At 37.1% G+C, this 11,233-nt stretch overlaps 1 protein-coding gene across 2 annotated transcripts in view; it reads left to right on the forward strand.

The window, feature by feature from the left end:
- RPAP2 (RNA polymerase II associated protein 2) overlaps positions 1-10,503 on the forward strand; it is a 37,405-nt gene extending 26,902 nt beyond the window's left edge. The window contains exons 12-13 of one of the 2 annotated variants that reach the window (XM_014939394.1): positions 9,177-9,326; positions 9,893-10,503. In XM_014939394.1, the coding sequence (XP_014794880.1) occupies positions 9,177-9,326; position 9,893 (151 nt within the window). In that variant the 3' untranslated portion in view covers positions 9,894-10,503. Of the gene's footprint in view, positions 1-9,176; positions 9,361-9,892 lie in introns of those variants that run through there. The other variant, XM_014939393.1, reaches the window with a different exon arrangement.
- The last annotated feature ends 730 nt before the right edge of the window (positions 10,504-11,233 follow it).

Consider the following 11,233-nt stretch of genomic DNA (forward strand, 5'->3'; position numbering starts at 1 on the left):
AGCTCCAAAGCCCGTGTGAGAGGAGCACGACACGACGCACGGGAACGCGGCTGACCCCACTCCCTGCCCACCCTCCCAAGCTGGGGGGTTTGGGATGGGGCAGCTTTAGGTGCACCTCAGATTGGTCTCTGAGTTGCCAGTTGCCCGTTTGGGTAGAAGTAACTGATTGGAGGTGGGGAGGGGGAGAAAGCAAGCAAGGAGAGAAAAAAAAAAAAGCAGCAAATCCATTGTCTCTCTTTCAGTAGTTAGTAATAAACCCTACTCACTGTAGGCGTGCTTGCCTTTTACTGTTAGTTGTATCCATCCACCTGCACCACAAGCCAATTTTGGGCCCATTAAAAGGGAATGGAAGTTGACTTGTGTCTGGACACCAACTGTATGAAAAGGGTGTGTGGAAGGTGAACTTTATACTTGCACAAAATATTTTTTTTTTCTTCTTTTATACATGAACTTGTATCAAAGAACATTTTTCTTGAACCAACTTGTGGAAGCTGCATAGGAAAAAATGAAGGCAGTGGAAATAATTAAGAAAGTTAACTTTTGAATGAACCTTAAGTTATACTGTATACTTGGGTTATGTAGGAATTCCAGTCGTTGATTTTGAATCAGTGTTTGTAGCATTGATTGAAGTGCAGTGGACAAAAATTTTAAACCATTAATAATTTAGTTTCTGTTGCCCTCAGAGGATTAAAGTGTCTGTGCTGGATTCTGTGGACAAGTCAGTACACAATAATGAAAGGAAGTTAAATAATGAATAAAATATAAGTTGCACTTTAGCTACAAAATTCTTGTATTTATGATGAGAATAGGATCTTCAGGCTATATTTAAAACTAGACCAGAAGTAGCTTTTTTCCCCCTCAGTAAGAAAATTGGATTGTTTATTTCTGTCAGTTGTTATAATTCAACACTGTGGGCTTTAGAGTGTTTTATTTTTCATTAAGAAGATAGAATATAGGAATAAATTTGGGGAGATTAAAGGTAACTGCCCCTGAATGCTGACTTCCCTCTTTGACCAACAGTATATGCTAAAAGAGAACCAAATTAGCGGTTGCTTTAATTTCAGAGCTGCAAGTAACACTGATCGTAATTACTTTTTTTTCAGCACTAGTACAGTTTAATTTAAAAGAAGATGTATTTCCAGGGATATATTTAATACTTCTGTATCTTGTTTGTAAGTTAGATGCTTCCAGTCCAAGATTGTCTGTCAAATATTAATGTGTTCTAATGGAAAATGTTCACTCTAGAGAGAGTCTTTTGCTTTTAAGGTGTGGTGTTTTTTTTAAATGTTGAGCTTTTTAAATCATGCTCAAACTAAAGTTGCAAGAAACAAGTGGGGTTTTTTTTATCTGAAACTGTGAACTGTAACAGATAAATTACATAAGTTGAGGCTGGAAAGTTTTCTAATTTCTGAGTGTATATTAAAACAGTATGATTGTCTAACCACTTAATTATACCAAAGGTTATAATTTTTTTAAGCTCTCTGCTGTTGCATCTTTAATTTACAACTACACTCACGTTGTGCTTCAGATAAGCTTCATGTCTGATACTAACTTCTCCCTGCTGCATGCATTATACTTGAAGGTCTGTGGAAATCCCTGCTGTGATTTAAGAGACTTAACTAACAAAATTGCTGTCCCCAGACACATGTAGTGTATCCAGTGATACAGAGGTGTGTGAGGGACTCTGCCTCAAATTAAGCAAGCACTCCGTGTGTTGTGCAGAACATTCAGAACTGCAGTGGTGCCTTCACTTACTCTGAGCACCTTTCAGTGGGGACGAGGAAACGGGTAATCCCGAGTGTTTCAGTTCACCCCATCAACCGAAGCGCTGTTGTTAAGTGACTGACACCTTGGCGACACTCCAGTTGTGTGTACAGGCAGATGGTCTACGGGCTGCAGTGCACATCTATTTCAATGAGTTTTATTGCTGGCCTGTAACACTTGTTGTATTGACTCAGTCTAGCCATTTGTCTGAAACAAAACAATTGCTTTTGTTTAATCAGTTGCGTTGGGCACTTCCTTCATAGGAACATAATTAAAATGGAATCTAAGACCACTCTATAAAACTGCTGTATTAAAAGAATGGCATTTCTGATTAATAACATTTTTACTGCATTGCTAAGCCCATCAAATCTGTAACGAGTAGTACAAATATATTTGAAGTATTTTAGAAAACCCACAAAAAACCAATAAAACACAAACCCAAAACACTCTAGTCCTTATAATGGTATGGTTGTCTCTGTTCATTTATTTAACGCGGTTTTGTGTATTTCTGGAGGATTTTTAGCACTAAAGGAGGTGAGCTATTACTGACAATGACCTGCTGTATTATACTGATTTATTTAGTTTTTATAAATCTGCTCAAATGTTTATTTAAATCTGCGGACGAGGTTTTGTGCTTTTTTTCTACTTGCAATGCAGGGAGTAGGAAATCTAGAACGTAGACAGCTGCTGAAGGAGTCTTGGGCTGTTGATGAAATTAAAGTACCTTGTATGGCTAAAACCACTTTAGGGGCTCCTCTCTGAGTAAGTCCTGGCATCCTCTCTGGTGCTGTCCTGTAACCTGCCTGCGGTCCAGGAGGTGGTATGATACGCTGAGGTTGGCTGCCCACCTGCCCAGTGCAGAAGGGCTTGTTCTGGGACCCTGTTCACCAGGCTTCCACAGGGTCTGTCTGAAAAACAGCCCCTCTCCTGTCAGCAGACGTGGCTGTGTACAGCCTGGTTTGAGCTGTGCGGTACCGTTCCGGTCCTTTATACCTTGTAGAAGCAATCGGAGATGATTTCCCTCATGATTTCAACTCAAAACTCAGTACAGAGCTTAGAAGAAGAGTGTGTTAATACTTCTTGTAAATCTCAAAAGCAATTGATATTTAGGTAGTACTGTCCCAAATGTTTAAAAAAAAAATGTGGAGGGGGAAAGCTGAAAATCTTGTGGTTTTATGGTGTTGTAACTTAATTCTTCTAAGTACCAATTAATTATTCATAAACATGGGCTGTCCTACATTCGTTACTTCATTTTTCCAAGTCTGGAATTGACTTGTAGTGGTTTTGCGAGTGTGAGTTTTGAGTGAAAATTTGACAGACTTCCAAATTAATTTCCATTATCTGTGACCCCCATGATGGTGGTATTCCCTGCTTCTCAATTAAAGGCTTAGACTTCGATAAACTCCTCTGCTTTCAGAGCCACTTGATCACACACACAGAAAGAGCACCAGTGCTTGCCAAATCCCAGCAACACACCGTGATGTAGAGTTTCCTTTAAAATATTTGTCATTTGTCTAAATATTTGCAATACCCTGGAAGACTTTTAGAATGAAGTGGTTTTCTGTTGTTTCTTTCTAAGAAACACTTTCTAAGTGTTTCTAGAAGAGGTGGGGTTCTGTTTAATGCTTTACTGTAGTAGTTGGCAGGCAGTGATCAGTGGCACTCCTCAGAGCGTCTGTCTCCTGCATGGTTACGTTTCTACATGGTTTTTTAGCATTGTTTCTCCTAAATCAGTCCCTGTTAACAATGTGACGTGACTTTGTCACAGCAATGGAGCAAACAGGCTTTAGTGTAGTGCTAAGGGCAGGGTGCTGGAATGGCTGATTGATCTCTCGGAACCTTTAATAGCTGTGTGAAATCACCCAAACTGATGTTGGAGGCGGGTAAGCACTTTCAGTCTTTGCTAAGTGTACGTAGTCCCTGTTCCCAGACCTTCAGCCAAAACGCTTGTGGGATGAGAGGACGGGATTGCTCGTAGCCAGAGTCCAAGTTGGGACTGTCCAAAACCAGAAAAAACACACTGGACTTCCTTGCAGGTAGGGACCCTTAGCAAGAGTCTTCTGACGGCACCTCCATCAGAGGCTTGTCGGCTCCCTGCCTGTAGCACATCTGCAGTGTCTCTGTCTCTGTGGGTCTGTTGGGAAAGGAAAAAGAAAAAAGAAAAAAGTGCTGCCTAAAGTTGCTGCCAGCTCGTTGCCACGTTCTGAAATGAGTGTTCAAGAAACTTTTGTGATCAGTAGTGCAACTCTCTCATTCTGATAGAAGAGTAGTTATCAATCATCCCGGTTATGATGATCTTAAAAAAATAAGTCTAAAACAAAAGGTAGAAAGAAACTGAGAGAATTAAAAAAAAAAAAACCCTTCTGTGTTTTGATGATTATGTTAACAGTGTTATTCACAGTGCTTAAATGCCTGTAACTGCCAAAATGCTTATATCCTGGAAGACAGGTGGTGCTCGCCTGTTCTGTCATTCAGCTTTATAACTCTGTTCTCCTTTGAGTTCCAAGCATCCCGAACAAGGTAAGGCACTGAAATAATTGTGTTCAGATCAATGGCTTCTGCCACAATCAGCAGCTTTTCTGTTTTTCTAAGCTTCTGCCGTTAGAAAAAGCTAGGAAGACTGGCAATACTATTCCTTTTCTAGGAGGAGCTTAATGTTATTTTTTTGAGAATAAGCATATGGTTTTTCTTCATGAGTATACAAGTGCTTTGCATTATATTGGGTAAATTTATGTACCCTCAAATTCTCGACCCTTTCAGTGTAATTTTAAGTGACCGATTTTGCGGAATGGAAAGGAACTCGGCTCTTGGGTAGGTGTGTTCTTAGCCCCATTTTCAGGCATGTATTTCAGAGAGCTATAAGCGGCTGATATCACTGTGCTGGCATTGAAAATTTAACATTTTTCAAAGGGGATCACAGAATTCATCTTAAACAAAAAGTCCAGAGAGGTTTCCCTGAGGTCCAGTATCTGAGGGAAGGATGTTACTGTACAATTGCTTTTCTTTTTAGAAAGGATATTCATGTCTTTGGATAGGAAGTGCCAATTAGAGCTTTTAACTACATAAAAACACTACTGCACCATCATCTGTTCTGAATGTATTCAGCTGTCTTGGTTAAGGTATGCATAGACCTAAGAACAAGTTGCACACACTACTATATCACGTAATGAAATTTACTTACACGTGTAATGTGACAGACTTCTAAAAATATTTTAACTTAGGTTAAACTCCTAAATATACTATGTCAAATGTTTTTGTAAGGCGACTAATCTATAGAAAGCTTGGGTCTTGAGTTGAAGCACTGAAACTACATAAACGTTTTGTGGTAGCCAGATGTTGTTTAATAGCTCAATAATAACAGCTTAGTCTTAACATGAATTTCACTTTTTTTTCTTGAACATGTAACATATGTGGAATAGCCAGCAAGTACGAATTTTTATCAATCAGATATAGTTTTACATTTTTAACACTTTTTAAACTTCACAAAGACCTGATTACCATATGGTGTAAGTGGGTGTGCAGGAAACGACACTGTTTCATGAAGTCTGATATATACTGCACTACTTTTCCATGAACTGAACATGAATGTTTCCTTTTAACGGGTGTGCTGAAGGCAGCCTTTGAAGCATGGGTGTATAATCTTGGACAGTAACGATTATCTTTGGGTGCTTCTGTAGGTGATAGTTTTAAAATCACTTAATCCTTTAGCTGTTCTTATTTTTATTTGACTTTATTCACAAAAGTTTGTTCCACGTTGATGTTGCAACATGTGAAAGAAGTAACAGAAAATCGGAATTTATATTTTTCTTTTCATTGTTGCAGTAGCCAGTTGTTATTATAGTGGTCCCGAGGATCCTACTTCCTCTTTATATCTGATGTCTTTTGAAGGTGCTGCAGAGTTTCGAGGCAATTCCTTGATCCTTGCACTGAAATCCTGTTTATCATTAAATTGAATTAGTCGTGATAGTTTCTTCAGAGATAGGGTCATTGCAGCATTCAATTACTTGAAGATAATTGATTCTAAGTACTGCTCTGGCTTATTTGCATACAATTATGTTTTAATGCTATTAGCATGTCATGCCCTTAATGGTCTGTTGTGCAGTACCTCGAATATACATTGGACCACTGTTACTCAGAGCATGGAACTGGTTTGCAGTGCAGACAAGCAACTTGTGCTTACTCCTTTTGCAGACAAAAGCTTCTGCTTCTGTTTCAATGGCCACTTAAAAGTAGAAAAGTACTTGCCAATAATTGCTTTTCAAATGACAAGTTAAAGCATCATTTGAATGCCAAAATGACAGTTTTCCAAAATTAAAGTGTGTGTGTATATATTCATAGATGTATGACATGCCTCTCTAAAGTTTCTTTTTGATTTAGACTCTTGCTTATAGGATAATTAGTAGCTTAATTAGTTTTTAAACAAAGTTCAGGTAAGGAAAAAAAATTGATCCACAGCTAAAGTGTAACATTTGTAACACATGAAACTATGTAATATCACAGACTGTTGTTCCAAAAATAATTAAACAAATATATATATATATAAAAAATAGACTGCTTAGTGTATGAGCTTCAACAGTATAAAGATTTTAGTTTTAGAATATTACTCAAAACTGCACAAGTTTTATACTCTTTTGGAAGAGTAATGCCCTTGTTGATGTCCTCTTAAGCCCAAGGCACGCAGCTAAAAATGCGTGTAAATCTACAACATTGTGAAGAGCCTTTTGCAACGTTACAGCGGCCTGGCACCAGCTCTCAGGAAGTCATGACTGTTCATGCCACCAGTCTCTTTTCACATATATCTGCTTAATCCCGAGAAGGGTGAATTGAAGACTAGTCATAATGCATCTCCAGGGCTTTCTGCCACTATCCTTGTCTCCAGACACACGCTCTGAAATGGTCACCCTGATGGTCTATCAGCACTTCCTCTGCTCCCCTGCTGATAGAGCCTCATAATGCAAAAATCGGCCCCCGGGTCGTCAGCCCCATGCAGAGGCTCTCTGACCAGATTCAACAGTAACCGCTGTACTTCTCACCAGGAGAGAAACAACTCCGTCCTGCCTGTCGTGAAGTGCATGACAAAACCGAGTGGACTCTGTCCAAAAATCACAAATGCACCCGTGAATACCTCTCTCTGGTGGGAGGGTTTAATTAGCAGCGTTTGTGCGTGTCTGTTTCTTTCCACACCGCGTCCGAGCATCTCTTAAAAGTCCTTCTCGCCGTGTCAGTGCTTCATAGTTAAAATATTTAACTAAATGTACATACTGAAATGGAATCTAAAAAGAAGTGGAAAGTAATTTAACTCATTAAAAGTCTATTAATCATAATTTTTTGGGGTAAATTTATTTTTGTATTAAGGGACTCTATTTACTGTGTCTTGGACGATCCTTTGTTTGTGTTCTATCGCTGTCTTTGCTTAATTCTTTTATATGCAGCTTTCTTCAAGTGCAGATGGTCTTTATACCAGTGACTGCAGGATGATCGCTCTCAGTTGTTACTCACTTAAAGGCTCTCTGAGCTGTGAAGGTTTTAGGAAGCTATAGACTACCATGAGTTTCTTATTAAAAATATATCATTTCCCAAATATATTTTAAAGTAACTCTTTCCTATATGGTGTCAACAGTACTATTTATCTAAATACAGTATTCGAGATGAATTAACTGCTGCTGGGATATGAGCTGTTGTTAAGTGATCTTGTCAGTAATGTTTGCTGTTGAAGTTATTTAACATTCTACATAAGCTTTAATACTTGATTTTGTTCATTAAAGATTTTTTGTTTTTTTAAATTGTGCTTAGGAAGTCGATTCATCTATTACTACCTTTGCAATATTTTGCAATAGAATTATGAGTAAGTGAAAGGACTTTAGGATAAAAATAGATTCAGATAAAATTAAAGCACAAGCGAAAATCAACAGCTCAACATTTCCCCTAATCTCCGTACAGAACGTATGTATTTTAGCAGCACTTTGCATGTTTGGTTTTGGATCCTTCAAAGATTACACCTTCTGTTGCTTTTCTTGTTGATTCTGGAACTAAATGCAGTATAACAGTGATGGGTGCCTTGCAGTTCCAGTGATTTCAGAGGACAAAAAACAGTCTCTTTGGGGATGTGCACTAATGCCCTGTTTATTTCCATTGTTCTCATGCAAATTGTAATTTCTAAAATCAGTGGAAACTGAAAGAACTCCATCTACTCAGTTCCGAAAATCAGGCCCAAATAAAAAAAAATCCTGGAAAATGTTGATGCTTAATAGCAAATTTGGAAAGGCCAGGTATTGCTTAAAAGCTAAAATTCATGAGCTGAATTCTGAAATATAATTTCCTTCCCCCCTTTCATTCTCTTATTTTTCTGAAGCACTGTAAGACTGCAGGCACTTCGAGACTTGAGCATTTAATTTTGTTACCAAAACAAAAAATAGTTTCAGTGTAGCAAACCTTTGATGTAGTATCAGCTTTAAAACTGAAGTTTAGTATCCCATATAAAAACTTCTCAAGATTAAATGAAGCTTTGTTCCTGTTTTGTTTGGCTTTCTTGAGGCCTATTTTTTAATAGGCCTCAGTGTCTAAGAAATATAATTTAAACTGTTTTAATGTACAGACTGTCAGAACTAAGGAATCACATTGCTCTGATTACTCAGATTGCGCCTCAGTTTGAGAATTTAATTGGTGTCTCACGTGCCCATGTGCGTCAAGTAAAATTAACCCAAAATGCATCTAGGAGAGGCTTCTATGTGTTTGGTGAATTCTCAGTTTAAAGCAAAATGCACTTGCTATTTTAACATACAGTGTATTTTATGGCATACAGAACAGGGGGAGAACCATCCAAGTGACCCTCTTGCGTGTCTTTATGGAGTTTGAAGATGTGTGACTTCCCAATTAAGTACAACTTCTGTCAAGAAGCCCTGTTAATAATTTATAGTTAAAATATTCCTCTTGGTAACTTTAAGATAGAATTTTATAGCTCTTATATTTTACTCATGCAAAGAATTGTACCACTTTTACATGAATGTTGTATGTAAGAATGATTAGGAGCTTTTTGACAAAGAAGAAAATAATGACTGATATCTTTCCTTTTTTATGTATAATTATATAACATTTTACACTGTTCTGAATTTTGTCTACATTATATAACATCACTTTGCAACTGATGAGAGGCATACAAACTACTAGCCCATTTTTTTCTAATTAGATTTTTTTGTAGTTTCACTACATCTTAATAAAAATTCATAATTCAGTACAGGTCATATTATATATGATACGCACAGTCTTATATACCGTAATGAATCTATTGTGACATTATAAACTGACTTTCTTCAGTAGAGTTGTTTGAACTCATAAGCTTTGCTTTTTTACATCTGATGTTGAAAAGTTGCTTTTCTGTATCAAATATGTTTGTTTGGGTTTTTTTTTCCCAGATTGTCACAAACTTCTCCAGTTTTCAAGAACACTCAGACAAGCCCAGTGTATACACAGTTCCTGACTACGTTGCTGGAAGAACTGCATTTCAAAAATGAAGATCTGGAAAGTTTAACAAGAATATTTGGAAAGGACTGCCTACTTGAATGGTCAGTCAATTTTAAGCTATTTTGTATGTCATAAAACTAAACCAGTTAACAATGGGTTTAATTTTCAGCATTTTGTAAGTATGTACAGTAACTACAGATTGTATCAGCCAGAGTAGAAAATGTGTGAAGTACATTTTAAAGTAAAGAAATATATATAGTATGGAAATGAGTGTCATCATTTTTTCACTTACAGTAAATGCCAGCTTCTTACTTATCACTTTAATCTTTTGAGAATGTATAGTTGGTTTGCTGCAATTTTGGGAGGAATTTTTACTCAAGTTCTACTACAATTTATAAAAAAAAAAAACTGTGTGGCTAAGTCTCTGCGGGGTTTTTTATTATTAAAATGAAATGGTTATGTTCAGTCTTTGTGATATAAAATCGAGCTAGAAGCTGTGTACTTTTTTGCATGATACTGAGATTATATTTTGCATTCTGGGTAGGCTGAAAAGTTTAAGCGCTTTACTTATGCTGATCATGTTCAACTGATTCAATGAACATAGATAGCATTATAGTATTTAATTAGTGTATTAACATTACTGATCATTCTCTTTTGTTCCCCACAGAATACGGTGATCATCTTAACATGTCCTACTACCTGAAATAGTGGCACAGAGAACAAAAGAACACCTTCAATTGTTGGAACTTTTTTTAAATGAAAAATGAAATTTAGTATTAATTGTACTTCTTGCACTTCTGCTTTTTCATTTCCTTCCTATGAATAAGAATTTTGAAGTCCTGTGGAGAAGCCGACTATAATAGCAGTTGTTCAAGGTACGCATGAAAACTAGATAAAATGTGGATTATGTGAAACCTGTCTATTCACAAGCAGCAGAAAGGAATTTGGATTGGTTTTGCTTTTTCTTGCTTTGGAAATTTCCAGCCAAAATTTGTCTACAGGAATTGAGGAGAGGGGTAACAAAAAAAGCCTATTAGCCTGGAGTGTTAAGAAGACTGCTGCTGACATTTTTCCAGTAGACCCAATGCCTGGAGCAGTACTCTAAGAATGATGGTGACAGAACACAACGGTGTCTGAGCTATAGCCTGTTCATCTTGCTACATCTAAGAAAAGGGGTGGTCTTCAAACTTGTGTCAAAGTTATTTTTAAACAGCCTCTAATTGTTACTGATTTGGACTTTAAAATGTATTTTAATAATTAAAAACTTAATTTTTGGCTTTCAGTAGTCATTTGATTTAAAAGAGTTGCGGTGTTTATACTGAATGTGTTTAGACTTGCTTCTGTCACTAACTGGTTATAAAATGCAATTTAAAACTAATTCACTAGTAATTGTTAATGATTCCATAATGTGATTTATTGCATAGTTCTCAGTTCATAGGACAGTGTCCTTTGAGACTGGAGAAGAAAGCTGGAACTGACAGTGCTTAGTCAGCAGCAAATGCCAGCACTGCTTAAGGCTGAAGCAAGACTTAGCAGGGCTGCTACGGAGCAATTCCATTCTAAAAACAGAGTTTATTCCTTTGTCTTGTTTCTGTAATTGGACACCAAAAGGGAACTCTGCACTTAATTAGTTTATTGCTATGTAGTTCCTTCATGATAATCAGGATAAATATGATGATTGCCCTTGACACACAGAAGCCCGTGCAGCTTTTCCCTGGAAGCTTCATTGTGCGGTAGAGTTTATTTAGGTGATGCTTGACTTTTCCTGCCTTACCTTGTACTGGGAAGTTATGTTTAGTGTAACTTGTAAAAGCAACAATTTAGAATGAGGAAGATCTTTAATGCAGAATTTTTCTATGCATTTTTCTAAGTATGCAATAGGAAAAAAATACCCATTGTGATCAGAGAGTGTCTGGTGTCAAATTCATAAGAATGCGTGATGTAATCTGGATAGAGATTACGTTGGTTTTTTGGCATTATGGAAAACATTTTACTTGATAAATATGCA

Source organism: Calidris pugnax, unplaced genomic scaffold (assembly GCF_001431845.1).
Source record: "Calidris pugnax isolate Ruff unplaced genomic scaffold, ASM143184v1 scaffold18, whole genome shotgun sequence".
NCBI classification, from domain to species: Eukaryota; Metazoa; Chordata; class Aves; order Charadriiformes; family Scolopacidae; genus Calidris; species Calidris pugnax.